This window comes from Melanotaenia boesemani, chromosome 7 (genome assembly GCF_017639745.1).
Source record: "Melanotaenia boesemani isolate fMelBoe1 chromosome 7, fMelBoe1.pri, whole genome shotgun sequence".
NCBI lineage: Eukaryota > Metazoa > Chordata > Actinopteri > Atheriniformes > Melanotaeniidae > Melanotaenia > Melanotaenia boesemani.
The window spans coordinates 16,943,300-16,966,783 of record NC_055688.1 but is presented as its reverse complement, the minus strand read 5'-3'; the positions used below and the strand labels follow the sequence as shown (position 1 = coordinate 16,966,783).

Here is a 23,484-nt window from a genome sequence, read left to right as displayed (position 1 = left end):
TATCTTCTTGCAAACAACAGCAGGCTAAAAAAACAACATTTGTGTTAGGATCTTTTTAATCAAAATGACATTGAACTGAGTGCATTAAAAATATTGATGACATTTCCAACATGATGTCTCTCCATTACAGAATTCAGTGCAGGTATCTTTTACCTTGTTACCCCTTGATGAGATTGTCAATGGAGGGAAATAATCTTAAGCTTTCCACTTATTCAGTGGTACCGGTTAGTTGCATCAGAGATGTTACAATGTGTTACAGTTACGTAGTACAACTTTAAACCATGTCTTTGTCTCACCACACTAGATAGTTTTCCTTTTCCCTCCATTCACCCATCCATCATTGTCCTTTCCTAGCTATCCTCTGTCATTTTTTACTGCCTCCTCTCTGCCCACTCATCCATCCCTCCACCCTTTTCTTCTGCTGCTGCCTTTACCTTTCTTCATCACTCTATTCATGAATAGATCCACCCTCTGTCCCCTGCCAATGAAAAACAGTAGATGTGCTCTCTTTGACCTGATAGGAGATTAGTCTGACATTTAGTAAAGGGCACCACATTAATACAAAACAAACACATGCTCTGTTTTCCTCTTCTCCACACACTCCCCCACACACAAATGTTCATTTAACACTAGGCATGCATAATCTGTTTCATCTGTTGCTAATGAGGGCACAGTGAAGGACTTGTACACCTTTTCCTGTCTCTTCTTCTGTCAGTGTCTTTTTTTTTATTCCAGTCCCTCCTACTTCTACATATTTATTGTTTTTTGTTCTTTGTGTTTTCTTTTCATTTCTGTGCTTGTTCCCTATTTCTCTGTCGTCTGGGCAGTTCTACACGTCTGTAGGTGCCTGACCTACATACATTTGCTTTATATCCTTTTTTTTCGGTCCTGTGCCCCTGTGCATAGTGTATTAGGTGTGAATGTCTGAGTTTATATAATTGAACTACAAGCGTTTCCTCTGTCCTGCTACATGTCTCCTCTTTATAGTGTAAATTTAAAGTTGCTCTGTGGAGGCTTCTGGAGCTCAAGAAGCAGCATGAACCATAATGCCTGGGTAGTAGCTGTGCAAATATTTAATGGAGAAAGGGATAAACATGACACATCAAATAGCATTCAAGAATACCCTTTGTGGGTTTGATATAGATTACTAAATGTAAATGTAAACAATGCAGTTACTATAAATCAGGAATAAGAGTGGTCATCTGCTAATTAAAATATTGATGGTCTGATCCCAGGCTTCTCCAGACCACACGTTCAGGCCTCGGCACAAGAGTAGAAAAAGTGCTATGTAGGTATGGTCCATTTAAGATGTGTGATTTCTTGATAAAACACCACAAGATAAAAAAAAAAACTTTTTACTGTAATGGATATCCAGAAACAGAAAAGTCAAACAATGTAATATTTATGCCAAAGATAAAATTGAACCGTTACAGTTGTTGCAAAACGGACTTAACACAACGGCCCTTCTGGCTCTCTGATTTCTACACAAGATAGTCAACCTGGAGATTGTTGATCTCAGATACTGGCACTGGTCCATGGCTGTATGATTGCAGCAAAACCAAGGCACACATACTCTGCTCTCATTGTACCCTTGTAGAGCAGGAGCATTTTGAAAATTTGGTACATATATCTTCCCTTCTTGTCTGTACATTTGAAAGAACAGCTCTGCACCTTAATGTCATAGAGGTGATATTTCTGTGTTTATTTGTTTTAGTACAGAAACTAATCAAATGGAAATAGCATGGGTCAGGAAAGAACATGCAAACTCCAGACAAAAAGAACACTATCTTTCAAAAGGAGTCACTATCTCATATATACAATCAATACAATATTTTTCCATTAGATGGTTCACACAGTTAAATCTTAAACCAGAAATCATCTGTTGCACAGCATCAGTGCAAACAACATTATACCTACACCCGAGAGTGTAACCTACTATTTGTCTATATTGTCCCTTTAGGTATGTACCTCTAGATTTCAGTTATGATTTTCTATCTTTAAAATGAAATAAATGTCCATAGTGTTTATCAGAAGAACAGTTTCTCTACCTGAGCTGAGTTCTTTTCTGAAAGCTGTACTATGGTTACAGAAAAGGTAGCCTTAGTATTTGTGTGTGTTTGGGATTATCCAGAACATGTGTTTGAATATGTGTACAATGTCATTTGTAATATTTAGAGTCATGCAATCAAAAGATGCCACATTGAAAATAAAAATATGGTAAAATGAGCCTCAGGATTAAAGACGGACCTTTGCTAATGCTAAACATATCTTTGAAAAGCACGATGCATTGGGGTCAGATGACTTGATTCTATATATTTTTGTATTTTGTCTCGCCATCATTCTTTCATTTTGTCTTCCAGTTTGACACGTTCTACATCTCATTCTGTTTTTGTTCTGCTACTGTAAACAGTATCTTTTCTTCTCCTCTGTTTTCATCTCTTTCATCTACAATCTTTTTCTCACTTTGTTTTTTTGCACTGTGTCAGTCTGTCTGTCAGTCTGTTTGTTTCTCAGGCGTGGCCCATGTCAAGTTAATAAAGTCAGACAGGGATAATTCCCTGACTCAGCCTGAGGTCTACGTTTCTTCTCTGTTCTCCCTCCTCCCTTCCCCCATCCTTCTATGCTCCCTTGGTTCTTTTTCATTCATCCAGCTGTTCAGCCGTATTTCACACTCAGTTTTATTCCATCTTAAGCAACTTATTCTACCGAGTTATCTGTTGATTATGTTGTCTGAAATTTCATTCATGCCTTCTGTTTTGGATCAGTATCTCTATCTTTTTAAGTCTTTATCTATTAGTCTGTTTTTTGGCTGATCAGTCTGTCTTTTTAAGTATCCATTTCTTCATCAGACCGTCCTTTTCTCTCGCCTGCTTGCCTCTTTCAACCATCCCACCCCATCTGTGACCAAGCTAAATTAGATTTATCTCATCATTTCCATCCTTTTATTCAATCCCTATTTCCTCCATAATGTCCCTTCTTCTTGTCTTTCTCTTGCCTTGTTCAGAAGTCAAGCACTGTGAAAACTGACAATTAAGGTCATATTGAGGATGTGGCTATTACATTTCAACCAAACCAAATTTAAAAACACGCCTCATCCTTGGGAGGAAATAAATATCACCACAGAAATGAAAACGCTCCAAAAAAATCTAGAGTGCAAAGAAAACTAGACAAACTCGGCAGGGTAACAGATTGTATTTATGACAAAGCCAACTGTCTCAGTCCACATACCCACATGGCGTTTATCTGCCCTGCAGAAGTTTCCTTAAATAACTTGACAGTTGAATTGATCATAACAGCTACAGAGCTGTAGATATACAGGTGGGCAACACTGAAGTTAGGAAGATGGAAAAGAAGCTTAAAAGGCAGAAACAAAACCACTATAACCCAGGTTATATGTTTTATATCCATATGAAACAGGGGTATGGACAGAGTAGACTGCATGTGTGGATCACATGTTAACAAAAAGTAGCAACATGTCTGTGTGTGCAGACACCAAATGTAGTATAAACAGAACCACATGGCTGTCTGCTGTCTATGTCCATTTTGTATGACCATTAACTATTTAAACATTGCCACATTAAACTGTTAGCAGCAGGAAAAGACTTTATACTTTCTATCCTGGTAGTATGAAGTGACACAAGCTTAATGACATTTTCTTTTATTTGCAGAACATGGGCGGTTTATTATATCTAACTGTTACACAAAAAGGATAGCAGTGCTGTCAGCCTAAGTCAGAGTTTAAAACCCATGTGCTAGTTGCTGTGGGTGGATAATTTCTATTAAAAATGCTAAAGCTATACATACCAATAAAACACGGTTTTAAATGAGTTATATTTGAAACAACTGATGCAGCGACAATATGTTGCCCTTTACGTAGTAAACAGTGTCTTAAATCCGTCTTCGTATTTACAAGATTCGTAAAAAGATGTAAAGTCTTAATCATAAAATATAACCTTTTAGGATCTGGCTGACTAACATTCTTAAAATCCAAATACACCAAAGAAACGAGGAGAACAAAACCCCTAAGCAAAAATGTAAAAACAATGGATATTGCAATAAGAATGGAAAAAAATAAAGAGCTTATTTCTCCTAGTTTCTCTTCAGCTTTCCTCTCTCCTCACTTCTTACAGTTCCACTAAGATTTGTCTCCCTGAATGGTGTGATCCTTCACAGGTAGCTGAAAAGCATTTTGAATACTGATGAAACACTGTCAGATTTCCTTTCATATTTTGGTGTAATGACTAAAAATGAGACACATGGAGATGAAGTGGTATGAAGTAGATGCATGTCATGTTTCCCCTCAGTGAATCTAGGGCCTATTATTAAACCAACTGTGGTTGTGGCTTTTGGTGCTTGTTCAAATGATGTTGTGATGATTTACTGGCAGTGACACATGATGATGTTGCATGTCATCAAGAAGTTTGAATACAGTATTTGTTGCACATGCAACATTCACTTGTCTATGCTTGCATTTAGTTTTGCATTAAACTTCCCTCTCACATCTCTTTCTTCATTCTACATACATGGTTAAGAGACACAGACAACAGGAGCCAATCAACAGCAGACAAACATAGACATGTGTCCATCTCTACTTTATGACAAAACCACTCAGTCCTTTATCTCTAGCATTCTTCTCTTTTAGTCGTTTTAGATCATTTGATTCGCCTTTCAGTCTGTTTTCTTGACTCAGAGAAACAGAAATGGATCACATTATAACCACACAACAAACCTTTGAACTGTGAATGTGTATTGTTTTGTTAAAGCTTGGCTCTTTCTTCATAGCAGCTTTTGCTTATTAAAGTTCTTGAGCTCTTTATAATAAAAACATGACTGTTCCACTCTGCCACTTTTGCAGCATTTTTCAAATTATGCAGTAAGAGAAGTTTGGCTCAGAGTTAAGGGTGAAATTACAAATAAAGTCTTGTAATGTACATGCTTCTGAAGCTTACTACTGACTTATGGTTTATAATACTTGAACATCATTCTTTGCAGGGTTTATATTAAAAGACTGTTGACATTATAGTACAGGGGCTTTTAATAAAACAGCTTGGTATTCCAGGTTAGGACTGATGGCTTTTTTATGTTTATGTCATGAATACTGATGGACTTTGTAATAACCATTTTCTCTGTTGTTAGAAAGTGTGAGTTTTGTTTTATTGTATAGATTTTTTTCCAATAAGAAACTACTGAAAACATTATGTTCTTCTCCTGGATTACCTTGGTGATGTCTACAGTTTACCAAGACATATCCAATTCTACAAAACTGCGAATGTCATTTATTATATGATATCTAGGGGTTTACCCTGAATAACTTTTGTATCCACTGTTCAAGAGTGTTTAACCCAGAGATGGGACTGTTTAGTCAGGATTGTAAAGGAATTTTTCTTTGTTAATGTTTGTTTATAGAAGTAAAGTCTCTGATAGGGATCTGTTACTGAGTGTGTGTCTGTGTGTGTGAGACAAAAAGACACAAAGATTAAATAAAGCATCTGTGTGGCCAAATTAGCCTCTACTGAAAAGTCCTTGGATGCTTTGCAACGTTGGCTGTTGGCATACGTGTACCATACGCACAAACTCTTCTTGTATCTAAATCATCTTTGCTCTGCTTTGAACCCTTGTTACATTTCAATCTTGAATTTTTTTCTATGGAAATCTGCTTCTTTCAGTCCATAAATGACTGTTTATTTGTGTGATCTATGCTGAAGGTGTGTGCTGTAGTTAGAATTGGGTTTCCACACACTTCTTGAATCGATTTACTGTATCTGTGAGTGGGCATTTGTATGTGCAGCTTTATTTTTTAAGGGCACTGAACTACCTTGAACCTTCGCAGCAACTGAATATTTTTGCACAATTTAACTATAATTTACTTGGAAAAAAAAATAAATAGTCATGATGAATGCATATTAAAAGAGTTTGCCATGAGTTAAGGACGTTGGTGAACTTTTAAATGTGACTTATAACATTTTCCAGCTAAAAATGGTTTAAAAAATGATGATAAAGTCAACTTACTTAACATGAGAAAAAATAATTTATTTCTAATTATATAATTTGAACAGAGTATTTTTCACTCTCATGCCTGGCTTACCTGTACACAGTGGTTGGTGGGTAGTTGGCGATATCATAAATGAGCCGTATATGTCCTTGATAAAGTTCCAGCGCAATGGGGTCATGGTCCTCCTTGTACAGCAAAATACCATTGTCTTTATCTGTAGCCACCTAGACACACACAAAAGAAAACACATTGAAAGATAATAAAAACAAGTGATAATTGATCAGGAACCTATTGTAATCAAATCGAATTTATTCATGATTATATAAAATAACAAGATGGTCAAAAATGCTATACAAAGTACAAAGAACGGTCCAATAACAGCTGTGAATGACAACTGTTATTAAATAAATCAGAAAAACAAAAACATAATACTAAAAGTAGTGGCGTGTACTAAAACTGTAGGGATGGTCACTGTTTCAGCACAAATGGCAAGAGAAAGAAGAAACGGGATGAAAATTATTCGGTGTGGGGGCAGCTTTCAGAATGTATCCACAACAATCAGCTACAACATTCAAAACAACCTACTTAATATTTTATATGTCCACCAAGCTTGTGGACTCTGGGCTGACTAAGGGTTTGCCACAGGAAAGGTGCGCTGGGTTGCAGGGTGGGATCTCCGTGGAACTGGCATCATTGAGTTCAATTTTTGCATCCGTGATTTAATTGGGATCAGGGTAGTGTGGAAGTCTGGTCAACCTATTTTTTGTTCTCTTAAAAAGTTTTTCTACTGCACAACAAAATATATAAGACATCTTGTAAATGAATAGAGCTAAACCTAATAAAGCTGAACCTTTGGAGTTGATGTTATGCATCAAGTGAATTTGTTCAATTTATATTCTGTTTTTGTTAGGAGACCAAACCTAAAGCACCAACAACCGTCCTCACACAACTGAGAGCAGCTAACAGCTCAGACTGCGCCACATATTTCTGATTACTGCCCCCAAGTGGTAGCAAAAATATCCTCTGGGATTAATAAAGTATGTTTCTTGTTGTTTAATTCAATTAAATATAATTCCAAAACACAAAAAATAGGGATGTCTACTTGAGGGAGCTGTGAGAAACGATGCACAGAGGTATATCCAGATCATGACTTATCCAGTCTGGAAAGAGCAGAGTCCAAATGGAGGGTCAAACTGATGTGAACCAGAATCAACGGTAGTCACCAAGCCAAATCAATGTGTGTCTTTTAGGGGCATATAAGGCTAGAGACAAGTAAAACAAAAAAAATAAATAAATGAAAACATTGTTAGGACTCAAGACTAGAATACTGCACCATAACATGATTCACTTCACCTGTCATTGGTCTGAATTTTGTGATTGATAAGTGTATGTGTCAAAATCTTCATCAAAATAATAATTAAAAAAAGACTTTTATTAAACACGGTATGTCCTGAATTTAAACAAAAACAAAAAACAGAAATTCTACTGCACACACACACGTGTCTAAAGGAGGTAAATCGAATACTCTTCGCAGACACACTTGACATGTCACACTTGCTCGGGTGCTCTGCTAAGCGCTAACTAACTAGCAAGTGGAAATGGGGCCACGGGGCCAAGCACTTAACACTCTGGCGTCAATGGAGCATAGCCAAGTCAACACCTGCTAACAAGCTGCCGGAAAAAGAGAAACCAGCAGGCTGAGAGGAGAAATGGAGGGAGAGATGTAAGAGCAAAGAGAGAGTAAAAGCAGAAGAAAAAGGAGGTGAAAGAGGTGTGTGAGATGCAACTGAGAGAAATGAGCAAAGTTTAAGAGAAAGAGAGAAGCATAGTGTGATTTATGAAGTGTTGTGACCCTTTAATCCTTTCTTTTTCATTTTCTCTCTCTTTCCTCTGAGTCAGGGTCTCTTGGTGGAGTTGTAACAGCCTTGGCATTGACATTGAAAGCTCCTGGCAAAAGCGCATACATGCACAAAAGCTCATATGGATTCAAACAGGTGGTGAATTTCAATTAGACTACTCTCCTGATATTGTTTCTCTGGTTACACTCTCTTTTCCAAACGGAAGATATTATGTCTCCACTGAGCTCTAACTCTCAGGTGTACAGGGGGTATTTGTTTGAATGAGCATGTGTGGCGTGCTCAGTAAGCCATGGAAACAAAGGGTGTAGCACACATTAGCGTAGCTTTGTGGGCATAGGTAGCATAACATTTTAGGCTGCCCAGCTTTGCTTTTTAATGAGCGCTTCACAACATGTTATTTGTACTTCCAAATATTGATGAAGTACAGGAGACACACTGAAAATGTTTCTGCGAAAGTCCACAACATGGACCTGAATTCTTTGAACACGTGCATGGACAGAGGTCAAAGGTTAACCTACCTGTAATGAAATATGCGCAGTCGAACGGAGCTTGGTGCCTGGCAGCTCCACGTACCCGTTGTGACCCTGGAAGTGAACAGTGGACATCTTGCCACATTTATTGCCATAGAAACCAGGCATGCAGCGGCAGATGGGCTCCCCGGCAACCACCAGGCACTGGGCACCATTCTGGCAGTCAGACTGGTCGCAGGGGCTGGTCTGCAGCAAGATCATCGGCGGTGGGTTCTCACAGAAGAGCCCGCTGAGGGAGGAGAAGATTAAACAGAGGATAACTTATTCATAAAGCTGTAATTGGGTGATTTGTTGTGCTTGTATCTGCTGATAAGTTAAATGCTTGAACTGTAATTTGTCTCAGTGCGTTCCATAAGAACACTGGATTGATGAAGATGGAAATATTCCTAATAAAATGGACATACTTTATCAGCGTGACACTGTACACAGACTCAGAACATCCACCTGCTCCCCTCTGGATCTTTTATATCTGTGAAACTTTCTGAAAATTTGGTCCATACAATAGTTTTTCTCATGCCTTTGCCCTTTTTCTATTTGTTTCCAGCAAACGCATGACTTTCTCTCTCCATTTTTCCATTTCTGTCCCTTGTGATGAATTTGTTTCACTCTCGCCAACAGTCTCTGCTATAATTAACCACATGGTGCTGCATCTGCTGCACACACACACTCACACAAAGACACACACATGAACTCAGTAGGTCGAGACAGTCAAGTGTCTGATTATGAAGTGCCATCTGCATTTTCCTCCCAGTCTGGCCCTGCAGTGCTTGACTGTGTTTGCGTCTGAGCTGTTTCCATGCCTCTCACCTGAAACCCTCTTTACAGATGCAGGTATAGCCGTTGACAGCATCCACACACTCTGCACCATGTTGACATTTATTCTCCAAACAGTCATTATAGTCCTGCTCACAGTGTTGGCCCACATAGCCTGGTAAACACTCGCACCTAGAATGACAGGGAAATATGGATGGAATTAGTCTTCCTCGTGATTACACATGGTTTACTTTACAAAGAGTTGACACGTTGGTCCTTGTTACAGTGTGTTCAGTAAGTAAACATATTTCTGAGCAGCAAAGCTAAGTTTATACCGATAACACAAGTTCTACATAGGAAAGATCAATCAGGAATGGGTACATCTTGAAGATACAAAAAAGGGTCTGTGCAGCCCTGACATTTGTTACCTGTCCTTCTAAAAGTGTCATGTGACCATTGAGGTCTTGAGGTTGTGCAACTAGAAGTGACATCCAAACAAACTGCAGCTTCTGGCACTTGTGTTGGATTACCTTTTCGTGGATGGTAGGAAAATACTAATTCAAAATACTACTTCCACGTAGTATTAACAAAATGTACCAAACATATTGGCTCATGGCAGGTTCCCAAACTTTTTCTGCCGGGCCGCCTTTCTATCAAAAATAATGTCAAGGTTCCCTGATCCCTGATCCCTCTACCACATGCACACGGATGCTTACAAAGAAACGTACGAAGAAACGTGCCACAAAATAGTCTTCAGTTTATTGGCTGCTATTTAGTTAAATATAGTTAAAACCATGTCAGTGGCAGAAGGATTCAAGCCAAGCCAACTTTATTTAAATTTATAAAGCACTTTACAACAGTAGCTACTGAAAAAAGTGCTGAGTTAATTAACAATTCCTGTACTATAGTGAGGCATTTTAAACCAGGAAACTCTACAAACTACTTCATGTGAGTTGAGCTTTCAATGCGACAGGCGCTGTATATTCACTCTGTACACATGACAGTAGTTTATTTCTAAAGTAAACAGGCTTTGTGTTCAGGATGAGAAGTCCAGAAGTAGTGTTATAACTTGTTTAGCTTCATTACCCATCATTGACCATTACCTGGTCAAGCCTAGGGCAAGATATGCAAGATATTATGTTTTCTTCTTTATTTTTATTATTTTTATTTATTTATTTATTTTTTTTTTTTGGTTGGTCACTGTTTGCCCATTGGTTCTTTAACAAATTTGTCCATGTTTTGCTAGCAGTGCAAAAACTAAGTTTGATTTAGTCTGGCTGGGCTTTACATCCCTTCAGCATTTCTATCTGTGCTGGAATGCAACCAGAAAAAGAGTAAACTGTTTCATTAAAAATTTCCAGTACTTTAACCCTCAGTGAGCCCCGAAACACCGTTTGCTACAAATGCACCTCATTTGAAAGGAAAACCGTGCAAGTAAACATAGATTACTGTGAAAAGGTACAGTAAGGTCCATGAAAAAAAAAATCTAAAATGTCTCTCTTTCAAAGCCAACACTTGCTTCCAGTCTGAAAATATAATACTTTATATAATGCCTCGTGACACGGTTTATGATAATGTAGTCTCAAGGTTAAAACCCAAAAAGCATGACGTTTGGGATGAAAATATAAGATTTATGTTTTTACTGGCTTTAAAATCTAAACGTACTGATTTAAACTAAGTGAATCCACCTTTTTATACATGACATATGTATAGCACATACACAGTACCTTTAAAAAAGTGTGGCCACAGCAACAGGATTGTATCTGAGAAAATATTACATATACCTTTTCTCTCTCAGACTGCACATTGTGGATTTGTTAGAGGGCAGTAATATTTGACCTTTTGGCAAAAAGTTTTCAACTTTCTGACCTCACTTCTCCTATCACCTTCAGAGTGATTTGACCCTTCCACCATTTTGAATATCGATCTTGGCTGAAATATTTGCTCACCTGTAACTGCGACCAACATGGATACACTTGGAGTCATGCTGACAGGGGTCAAAACCACTGAGACAGGGGTCAACCACCTCTTCACACAGATCACCTGGTGACAAAGAGAGAACATATTTAATTCATTTTCTAGTTATACTGCAGTTTGAATAAACAGCTGAATTTGGGATTTGTTTCTGTTTTATACAAATTGTAGCACCATGAAAGCACAGATATTTGAATTTTTCAGTCTTAGAAAGTGTGTCTGTGTGTGTGTATCTGACAGTGTAGGGTGGGTGGGCGGGTTTTGTGTGTGTGTGTGTGGGTTACTGGAAATGAAACACAGGCAGAAAAACAGAAGATTAAAAAAGACTGGGAGGAACTAACCTTTTCACATAGACTCCTTGTTATCCATAAATGACAGTAAGAAAAAGAAGGAAAGTAAAATAGAGAACAAGGGTTGGAAAAAGATCATTTATATGTGTGTGTATATCACATTTAAAACCTCACATCTGCTCATCACACAGAAAACAGAGCTATCAGCTTTTTCTCAGAGTTGATGGAGAGGTTGGTTAATCAGCTGTGTAACAGTGGTGGCTGTTTCAAGATGTACATACATGCACTTACATGCTTAAGAGGTGAGAAGGGTTAACTGTGTGTAAAATGGTAGCTAAAGTTGGACATAGGAAGGAGGGTGGGGGGGTGGCTGGGGGGTAGAGAAAGGTCAAGCACATTTCCATCGCTCTCTGCTTTAATCTAATCCTGCTGCTTCACTCCCACCCTGTCTGTCTCCATCAGCCTCCTTTAAGTCATGTTGTTTTGAGCTACACTTTATACTCATCTGAAATTCTTTGAGCTGAGAGTAAATTTCCCTCCACAAAGAGACAATTTTACACTTCAGATGCAACAAAATTCCAGCATTTACCAAATCACCTGTAATACCTGTGAAAACTATCAAAGGCAAATGAGACCGCTTTAAATATGAAGATAAACACTTGATTTATCCTGTGGCCTTGAAAGTCCCCCTCACTGTGAGGACAGTGTGTAAAGCAGGATTAGTGTCCTCTGTGTCCCCAGTGACTTGTGTCATTAAGCAACACAACAGATTAATCAAGAAAACTTGGTGTTAACGCAGCACAAAGAAAGACAGTGTTTATTCAAGCACTGGCAACTCTGAGAATTTTTGGCATCATTAACACCATCATCTTTTTAATTTCTTCTTCTTCATCTTCATCTTTCATTTTTATCATAATAGAGTTTTTCTGATGCAATCAGATGTAGTGAAGGCATATTAACACATTTACACATAAAATGTTAGAAAAAAAAGGAAAAACTAGCAAATTCTACCTGCCAAATTTCATGCTTATAAGCTTCTTTGTTTTTAAATCCTTAAAAAGCTATTTCATTTAAAAAAAAAACAACAAAAAAAAGGAGTTTTATCTTCATACTCTGAGTTATTAGCGTCTACACACACCAAAATTTCCACCTAAAGTTATTTCCTAGATTGTTTTCCTTCTTTTCTTGTTTTTGTAATGTTCAAACACTAAATCCAAAATCAGCTTTTCCCTCTGCTGTGTCAGAAAATAAACCAATAATTTATCCTCCTCTGGCCCAGTGCAACAAATATGAAGAAAACTACTTGTTGCAATGTCTGGAAATTCAACGACAACTCAAAACATCTATGCCAATGAAACTTTTCTTGATTAATTTGTAAACCTAACTATACCTTTAAAAGATTTGAGATTTTAAAGTTTACAGTAAATCAGTCTTAATGGGCTCCTTCCAGTTTTGAAGTTGGACACACGATATCTTTCACATAATCTAACAGACAACCTGACATTTAACTTATTGAAAACTTTGTAGAAACCCTAAATCAGGTATTTAAAAGGTCTTGAGGTATTAAATCCCTGTGAAATAAATATGATGTGACTTTCCCGGATGCTGAGTTTGGAGAAGTGAAGGACTGTCCTCTTAATGTGACACCTGATGATTATGCTGTGGTTCACTGAGCTCACTTGAGGTTCAGAGCCAAAGGAGCCAGCTGTGTGTGTGTGTGTGTATGTGCAACAGCTGTATGTGGTAAAGTGACTGGCAGGCGAAGATCGTCAATGCCAGCAATGTTAATGACTGGTGTGTGTGTCTGCTGGTGAGTGTGTTTGTGTATATTGACTGAGGTCCAGTGTTTGAAGGGACTTGGTGTGTGTGTCTTAGAGGATACAGGCGCAGACAGAAAAACTTGATTTCCCAGTCAGCAGTTTAGCTTCTACTTGTTGGACTTCTCCAAGTCGGGTATATTTCTCTCTTTTACTGCTTCTGGCCTTTGTCAACCCCATCATTGCCCTTTCCTTTCCTCTGTGTACTTTTCCTTTCCCCCCGAACACAGTCCCTCTTTGCAATTTCACTGTTACTCTCATTCTCCTTCGCTCCTGTGTGATTGCTCTTTAAACCTCCTGCAGGAACAGTTTCAGGTCACTGCAGAGAAGCTGTCCTATTACTAACTTACCATCCAGTGAAGTGGAAAATAAGATTCTGTATGTGAGTGTGTGTGTGGAGACTTGGTGACCCATGTGGTGTCTCAGGGGAAAGGACTGAGGGTTTCAGGAATATTTCAGTATAGAAACAGATAATGTGTGTTGTGTTTTCTACCTGTGTAGTTGGGTGGACAGATGCAGGTGTAGTTGTTGATACCGTCGATGCAGGTGGAGTTGTTCTCACAATCGTTGTCTTCACAGTCATCAGGGTTTATCTCACAACGCTGACCCTCAAAACCAGGTGGACACACACAGCTGCACAAAAACACACAAAAATGTGCATCATTGCATCATATTTGGTGCAGATCTGACCACACACTCCTTTAGCACAGACTTGTACACATGAAACATAATAGTTTACTCAACTTTGACTTAAATTGTCCTTTAATATATAGCTTTACTAATATTGAAGCTTTATCCTTTGCACTATGTAAGTCCTTACACACCACTGGAGTGATAGAATATCTATATTTAGTGGACACCATTTCATGCCTCCTTTTATAGCTGTAATTAACAAAGTTAAAGATTATCAAAGTTTTAACTCTCCCTGCAGCACACTATAAACCCAACAATATGCACAAGATTTAGAGAGCATGAAACATCTGTTTTAAAATGCAGTGTATTCATCTATGTTATCTCTAGCCAATCTAAACTTTTATAACAAAATGGCTACAGAATGTGTGGGTGTTTTGCGTGAGTAAAAAGAAAATAAATAAATAAAGTAGACTGAATGCTGCCCACCTAAATTCCTACAAAAGAAATCATCACAGTCTTGTCTCTTTTTCTGTGTCACACCTGCCCCCTTTTGTCAGCAGCTCTTAATCTCTTCCAGCTTTCTCACCTTTGCATGTCAGTCTGGTTAACTTTTGGTAACAGATACCAAACAGGAAGACTGCTTTTAACAGAAGATTATGGTGAAATGATCCCCTCACACCCAAAGGTGTATTCATGCCCTGTCTGTTATACTATGACAGTATTACTGAGGTTAATTGAAATATTCAATGCAAAGATTTTTGCATTGAAAACACCCAGATTGTTAATTGCCTTCAACACAACTAATTGGAAGTCATCGACCCACACAGACAGTATTATTTGTTCTTGCTTGTACCCAAAAATTTGTATGGTAGTGTAATTTTTATTTTTTATTTATTTATTTATTTTTTACTCAGACTTTTCTAATCAGGCTTTGCTGCCTCACAGACTTTTTCTCACGCCAGCACTTATCTTGTTTGTTCTGCCCTCCCACACAAATGATAGTCAGTTACACCACCCGGTCTGCCCCAGTTTGGATTCACATCCAGCCGTGTTGACCTCAAGGGGGCTAAATGACCACAAAAAACATTTCTGTGTGCCTGAGATACATGCAACATTGTTGGGCCTAGGGTGTTTCATAATTTCAACTTTTATGACATTCAAGACAATAATCACAGAAGCAACCAACTGTTGTCTGGTTGCTGATGCACAACAATGTGACCCTAAAATTTGATGCAGTAGAAATACTTGGTGCTCAGTTTGTAAATTCAACCAGATACCTAATTCTACTCTTTATCTAATAAAAATGTACAGTTTTACGCAGATTTTTAAAAAATCTTTAGCTACTTAAAAAGGAATGAATAAAAAAATATGACAGGATGAAGGGACACAGATTGAAAACAAGCAAAATATTTGCAGGGAGAAAAAGAAAAATGAAATGTTTACCTGAGAAACAAAGAGCACCGCTGGGACTGACAAGGTCAGGGATCACAGTTCCACCAATCAAATCCCTGTCCTGACATTTAAATTATATAGCTTGACAAATGGGCTCCTGCTATGAGCCAATCTAATTGGATTTATTAAGTGTCGCCAGCTGATTGCATAACATGTTCAAATGTCAAAGGGTCCTGCTTTTGCCCTCCTTTGGGATATCTCCCTCTTGGCCTGGTCTCTCACAGCGGTATCTACCTGTATTGGTATTACCATCAAGGCAAGACCAGTAAAGGGTAAAGAGACCTATAATAGCGTTACCACTCTAACATGTAAAAGGCCAAACTCGTATCAAAGCTTTTCAAAGGGCAAAGGCCTTGTTAAGAGGGTTGAAGGGGGATGCAGATCTGGTAGAAAGATATTAATGACAATTCTTTCAATTATAGCTGCTGTTTGTCAGAAACCTTAGACAAAGGGAGACTCTGGAATGACACTGATTGTCTAGACAGGCACAATCACGCAAACCCGTGCAGACATGCACACATAATACATATAGGCAGTCATAAACAGGGAGACTGAATTTTATCTTTATTTTTTTTCTTTAGAAAGGCTGTCTCTTTGGCTCCTCTGAGACCTTTAAGGAATAAAATAAATATGCCAGATGTGGTGTGGTTCAATTTAATGGCAGAAAAACTATTTTGTTAGCAATGCACCATATTAAAAAGTCTACATATGGTCTGTTTTAATTCATCCCAATTATAAATATTTGTTGACCATTTTGGTTGCTTTCTGTTTGGGGTCTGCTTCCAACTTATATTTTGTTTTTTTTTATAAATGTAACCTCAACACTTTTGTTGTGGTTTTGTAATCCGTACGGGATTAAATATGAGATGATTGGCGGTAAAACACAATGTTAAATATTTTATGTCATTGCCACGATTTATGTTAAACAATTCAACAAAACATTTTAGAGTTTTCTGAGACAGAGGTAAGAAACATGTCTAAAATCCTGGATGAACTGAGGGAAGTTGGTAAGGAAAGTGAATGAGTCTCCACTCCCTCAACAACTGCCACTCAGAGGCTCTTGACCCCTGATGTCTGTGGTGGAGCTGCTCTGCAGTCGGGAGTCAAACACTGTGATTATGTTGGGCAGCTCCCAGGTGTGAACGTCTAAAACTGTGTGAATATAAAACAGAGACATTCCGGAAAAGCGGCTAGTATTGGCCATATGTTCTCCTTATGTGAACATAAGCGAAAGGAAAGATTACGTGCATGGGTTTAGAACATGAACACATTGATTAAATAGAGAAAGAGTCATGGTCCAGTACAGATATTCTGTAATAAACTCTTGTGTAATGAGACAGCTTTAGCTAATCAGAAAACTGTACTATAAAAGGCTCCCTTTCATTTTTATGAAATCTTAAAATTAAATTAAAATGGTAGCAGAAATTTTTTACTGAACTTAGGCCTGAATAAAGTATCGCCCTTTAAAAATGCCCCCTACCCCCTTCCCCCTCCCCGCCAGCAAACATAACACACACAGAAGCAGGAAAACACACGATGAGGTTGAAGAAAGTAAGATGTTATCTTGGGTAATGCATTGTTTAGTGAAGCTAGACTGTCCACTCCAGTCACACTGTGTATATTTCTGTGAGCCAAGCAAAGTTCATTTTCCCTTTAGATGAGAATACAGGGTGAAGTTCTAAAAATGTCTTGGAGTAATAGAAACAGCAGGAGAAAAGAAAATCAGATTTGACCCATTACTGAAAAGACCATAAAAGTTTTTCTTTAAAGAGACCCTGGTTTTATTCCTCTCAGACATCCACATGTAAGAATTAAGAATTATGCTTTCACACACACACCAATGTGATACAAACAAAACACTGATGTACCTAAATTGGTCTTCATGGCCAGGCTGAATGTGGCAGGTTCCTCCATTTAGGCAAGGGAAGCTAATACAGGCATTAATGGGTATTTCACAGTTTTGACCCTGAAAGACAGAAGAGGACAAGGTCAGGCAAAGAGATTCACATCTGTATATACCACATTTCTCTTCTAATACTATTCAAACAAATACTGCTTCCATCTGTGATTTTTCTTACATTACTCGACTGCTTTAAACATGGTCCTCCTCCTAACAGTTACACGCAAAGCAGAAAATCTTTCAAAGCTCCCTGAGCAAAGCAGCCATAAAGTTATTCACATGTGATTAATCAGGCTCTTTGAAACAGTGACCAGAACTGTTTAGAAAATTACACTCTACATCAAACCTGACCATATATGCTTTTTGTTTTGTTTTAATATAGAAATGCAAAAAAGTGAAACAAAGCAGAACTTTTCCTCCACTGCCTTAAGTTAAGATAATGACCGTTTAATTTAACAAACTGGTTTTGAACTTAGTGGAAAGAAATGTTTGAAGAGTACCTGCTTAGTAAGCAACTGCACAATATTGTTTAATTCTTACTATTTTTCTTTCACACCACAAAAAGATGACAGCAGCACAAATACTGGAAACACACACATGCGGTCTGATGCATACACACAAAAATCATGCATACTCTGTTCTCATAAATAAGCTCATAGAATGAATGCATCTCACACATTCTTCACATTATGTGTACACAATTTTAAAAAGAAACCAAAGTTGATTTGATGTAGCAGATACTGAAAAAAGACCAATAAATTAACCAACAACATAACCTGAATGTGATGGTTATTCACTCTCATTTTTGCCTCCTTTTCATACCATCTGTCTTTAAATATACTAATAATATACTATATTTTTAGTTGTGAGTGCTATAAATAATGGCAGCCTGGAGTCATGGTTTTGTTGGAAGTGCTAATGAGGCTTTATCAAGAGAATTAGTATGTAGAGATTGTTCTGATGTACTGAAAGAAGATAGCAGGACTCTACATCTGTGTTGTCCTCATGACGATTTCCATATAAAACTGTATACATTACACTTTATCAATGCATCCAGAGAAGATAAAGCGGGAGTTTCAGCTAGTACTGTTTCATTTTGATGTAAATTAAAAAGGGGAGGGTTTGCACTCATTCATAGCTAAATATGGGAGTGGAAATCAAGTTTGCTCATATGCCTATGTACAGCTTTATAAACCTGGAGAATGTTTATTTCTATAGCTTTTGTCAAGAAATTACACCCAGTTTGATGCATCTGGCCCGCTGTCCAGATAAACAGCTTTCACTAAGAACCGTATTGTGTATCAGAGCACTACTGTACACAAACTCGTACATACCCCCTTCCACATCCAACCCTGCAGCTATAGTTTTAATTTCAAACCAAGAAACCTTTGGCCCACACCACACTGACTTCCTCTGATCAAAGCTAAAAATATTCTGGTTTGTGCTCTCCATCCATCTTCATTATTTATTTCCCTCCTTTCCTTTGTCTCCTTCCATTTTGTTCACGCTCTCTTTCATTCTATAGTTTTCTATTCATTGCTGATCCTTTTTTTTTTGCTATTTTTTCTCTCATTTACTTCCACAATGTCTTTTCTATTGCATTTGTCCCTCTTTTCTCTTCATTCCTGCTCCATCCATCCTTCTCACTTTCTCCTGTGGTTAAATTCCTGGCACTCCTCTCTTTCGTCCTTTTCTTTCTAACCCTCTTTCTCTCACTTTTATTCATTGCTGGTACTTATTTGATTCCCTTAACACATTTTAATTAAATTCATCTCAGTGGACACCAACACAGAAAAGAAGAAAAACATAGACACAGTCATGTAGAAACCCACACACAGTTCCAGTTTCTCAGTCTGTGACCTTGGCAAGTGATGTTTTAATTAAAAGCACTTCTAAGGCTTTGTCCTCCTGTACAATCCCAAAGGTTGTGAGGTGTGTGTTCTCATAAGATCAGAAGTGTATCTTTTTAAAAGCCTGAATACAAGCACACATGCACACATACACAAAATCTCCTTCAAAGACTTGAACCCAATGATCTCTGTGCACACATAAGGAAAACTGGAGGGTAATCCAATGTGTAAGCATACAGCATCAAACAGACCTGTCAGACACCTAAGAGGTTTAGAATTAGACTGAACTCAGTATAACAGAAAAAGTCATTGTGACTAAGGCTAGAGAAAATATTCAACTTCTACATCAAAAATACAATATTTACAGTATGTATATATATATATATATATATATATATATATATACATACATACATATATAAATAGATATATATATAATTTGTTTTTTATTTATTTATTTATTTTTATTTTATTTATTTGTTTTTTTGATAGGGACAAGTGTATACAATAAACATGTATCGCATCATAGCATTTATAGCCAAGGCTAATTCGCAATGTCCGTCCCTAGTTGGGCTTTTATAATACAAATACATTACATTTACAATGCACAAAAACAATACATTTAGTTTAAAAATGCAAACAAATTTAATCCCAGTTTAAAACCTTCTTTAGTTCGTTTTTAAAAGCCCCTAAATCTGGGTCCTGTTTCAATTTGGCTGATGAGTTCCACACTTTAGCAAACTTGACAGAAAAAGCTGACCTTCCAAGGGTTTTTTTTCTCCAAGGCTCTTTCACATTCCCATTGGAGGCTCCTTGTGTAATTGACCCCACTGCTCTTAGTGGGACTATAAGCTGTCCAAGGACCTCTTGGTTTGCTTGTGTATGCAAACATTTATACATCAATTTAAGATTACAAACGTTTATAAAATTTTCAAAATTAAGCAAATATAACCTCTGCAAAATCTCACAATGGTGAATCCTAATGGATTTTTTTAGCCAATATTTTTGAAGCTCTGTTGTAAATTATTTGCACTGGAGTAGTTGCTGTACTCGTTGCTTGTGACCAGGAGGTTATACAGTAACTGAGGTGAGAGAAAACCATTGCATGCATGAATACATTTGCCGCCTGGAATGATAAACAGTCCCTTATGTGTCGAAAGGTGTACAAATTTGACTTTGCTGTTCTTATGATCTTTTTAATATGACTTTCAAATGATAAATGAGTCTAAAATCAAGCCCAAATGTTTTACTTCCTTAACTTGTTTAATTTCTTGACCATTAATTACCAGATGCAGTTTTTCATGAGAACGAAATCTAGAAGAAAAAAAAAACAAAACTAAAAAACGACACAGTTTTATTAACATTTAAAGTAAGCTCTGAATTTTAAAACCACACTGACACAGCATATAGATGGTGCTGTAGTTGAGCAGTAATGGCCTCAATATTTTGACCACTCACATAAACAACTGCATCATGTGCATAAATTTGGAAACCGGCACCAGGACAGATATTTGGCAAATCATTTATGTATAACGAGAAAAGAAGTGGACCAAGTATAGATCCCTGTGGGACTCGTATTTAGTGTGAGGTAAGATGATTTTTCGTTATTAATTATAACACACTGCGATGGACTGGTGACCTGTCCAGGGTGTACCCTGTTAATGCTGGGATAGGCTCCAGCTTACCTGCGACCCGTATTGGACCAACAGTACAGAGAATGAATGATAAATTGTTGTCTTTGTTCCAGATATGAAGATTTAAACCACTGTAATGTTGTTTCGTCAATGTTTAACCTTGATAATTTCTGCAAAAGGACATTATGAATAAGCAGATCAAAGGCCTTTTTAAATCCAAAAAGACCGCTCAAACCGCTTGGCTTTTTTCAATTGCTAGTTTAAGCTGTTTGATAAAATAGCAGTTGGCAGTTTCAGTCGAGTGAAAGTGAGGGCGAGGGTGGAATCTAAATTGCAGAGGATGTAGCGCATTATTGAACTGCAAAAAAGACATTAGTTGATTTGCTACGATCTTTTCCAGCACCTTGGAGAAGATTGGCAAAATGCTAATTGGTCTATAATTACAGGTTTCATCTGTGTTGCCAGATTTAAATATGGGTATAACCCTTGATCGTTTCCAAGCATTTGGGAATACCCCCTTTTCAAAGGAAAGATTAACCAAATGAGTAAGGGGTTTCACTAGTGCTTCTTTGTTCTTATTAAGAAGCGAAACGCCATATGTATATATATATATATATATATATATATATATATATATATATACATATATACACCATGGTCAGGGTGAATACTCGATTCTGATTGGCTGTAGGGTGTCCATTAAAAAGTGATAATGAACACCTATAAAAGAAATTACGGTCAAATAGACTTATTGTTGTAAATTATTGCGCTGACTAAACTGTAGTTGGTAACCGTGGCAAGAGAAACTCTTGGGCTGGAGACACGTCAGATCATGTCTGTAACAGTGCATTGCTGTGAAATCAGCCTACAGGCTTTTTGGCCTCCGTCAGTCCAGGAGAGGTGAGAATGGAGCAACGTTTTGTCGTCCCGCAACATCCCAACCAGGAGTGGTCACAGTCCACAAACTTTAAATCTCTGTACTTCAAACGCCACTATGGACATGCCAGTATCTTTATATAATGTAACGATCAACAGCAATGTTGCATTTAATTATAAATAGGTCGTCGCCTGTCTTTCTGTCTTGACTACCTTACTTACATCCTTAATACAGAGGGAATGGTGGATAATAGTATAAAAACGATTTAGGATAGACTTACTTACTTGATACACATTTAATGATCAGAGTGAATGGTGGATAATATTCTGTGCAATAAAAACAATTTAGGAAACAATCTGTGGACTTTGACTGAAACAAAATGTCACATCATCCTCTGGACACACACAAGCTGTAAGAGCTGCACCCGCCTTCTGAAATGTTACTTTGTGTCACGTAACACAACTGCAGCCGACCGAGCTGCAGTTTCTGTATCAGAGCCGGTTACCTTGGCAACGCTTCACAATGAGAGATTTTAAATAGTCCACTCAACCGCTTCTTGTGAAAAACTTACGATTTTAACTGTAAAAACAAAAAAAAAAAGAAACAACATTAATGTATATTTAATTGATTTAATATTTATTTCTTTCAAAAGTGACCATGGTATAAGCGGGATTATGCCCTTTGAGGTGTCCACTATCATAAATAAATGGACGACGTGGAGGCGTGAACCGTCCGTATGATATATATATATATATATATATATATATATATATATATATATATATGTATATACACACACACAGAAAGAGGAATTTGTAAAAATAGAAGTGATGGGTCTGAACAGTCTGTATTGTGCACAAGATGGCTGAGCAAGAAATCTGGCACACTCTGGATTTAGAGCTAGCATATAGAGACACTATGAAGTTGAACTAAAGTGTTTTGGAAGCATGACAAACATGAGAAACAGCATGACAGTTTCCAGCAGAGAAAGATGAAAAACACCCAGCTGCTGTCAACCAAAGGACCATCAAGCGAGGGATGTCAAAAAGCTTCATCCCAGCTCTGAAAGGGCGAAGCAAATTACAAACTCTGTCACAACTTCTGCTGCCAAGGATTTGCATTCATGTTCAGTCAGAGCTGCTCCAGTCTGTTGCTTACTGGAGCTGAGATACACTCTGGAGTCCAATCTCAAAGAAATCTTATTGACACAGTGTTCACCAAACTTGATGATATTGCTAATTATGCATAACAGGAGGACATTTGCTACAACTCTGTTACAGTACATTTTTTCTACATCAACATCTGTATTAACTTACTAAAAATATGTCATTACAGGCTTACTTTCTTTTTAACTTTTTTTTTATTGATGAAACATACTGGAAATAAATCAATTATAGATCATTACAAATACTTTGTTTTAAAAGTATCAAAATTTCAAAAGTTAAGAAATGAAGGAAATCCTATAGTGGTGAATTAAGATGCATTGGTAACTTTTATATAACTGCATTGAAGCCATTTAGATCAAAATCTAATCCAATCACGAGAGATTCAAAAACCCCAATCGTAATACTGTCTTTTGCTTTGTGGACTCCCATTTTGAAGCCTCATTTCACAGTCTTAGTTTAAACCAGAGAAAAAGAGTAAATGGTGGCTCTGAGATGCTGAAGAAGCTATGCATGCTGACATGGAAACTACTTATCAATCATCAGATGTAATAGTTCCTGTTTATCATAATTTGCCAATAAATAAATAAATAAATTAACAAACAAACAAACAGGTAATGACAGCAAAACCCCTTAAAGCCTTCAGGTAAACGTTACAGGCTCATCAAGCAAGCTGTACAAGTTTAAAAAGCAGCTTCTTCTCTAAATTCAGCATCACAGTGAACTCTGCTCTGAAATCACACACAGTACAATTATTAAC

At 37.4% G+C, this 23,484-nt stretch overlaps 1 protein-coding gene across 2 annotated transcripts in view; it reads right to left on the bottom strand.

Moving 5' to 3' along the window:
- The window catches only part of slit3 (slit homolog 3 (Drosophila)), a 267,486-nt gene that overhangs the window by 8,431 nt on the left and 235,571 nt on the right, over nt 1–23,484 (bottom strand). For both annotated transcript variants that reach the window (XM_041989715.1, XM_041989716.1), the window contains 6 exons: nt 17,169–17,266; nt 13,709–13,848; nt 11,084–11,177; nt 9,189–9,326; nt 8,370–8,610; nt 6,086–6,216 (listed from right to left, as the gene is read on the bottom strand). In XM_041989715.1, coding sequence (XP_041845649.1) covers nt 6,086–6,216; nt 8,370–8,610; nt 9,189–9,326; nt 11,084–11,177; nt 13,709–13,848; nt 17,169–17,266 — 842 coding nt within the window. The remainder of the gene's footprint in view (nt 1–6,085; nt 6,217–8,369; nt 8,611–9,188; nt 9,327–11,083; nt 11,178–13,708; nt 13,849–17,168; nt 17,267–23,484) is intronic.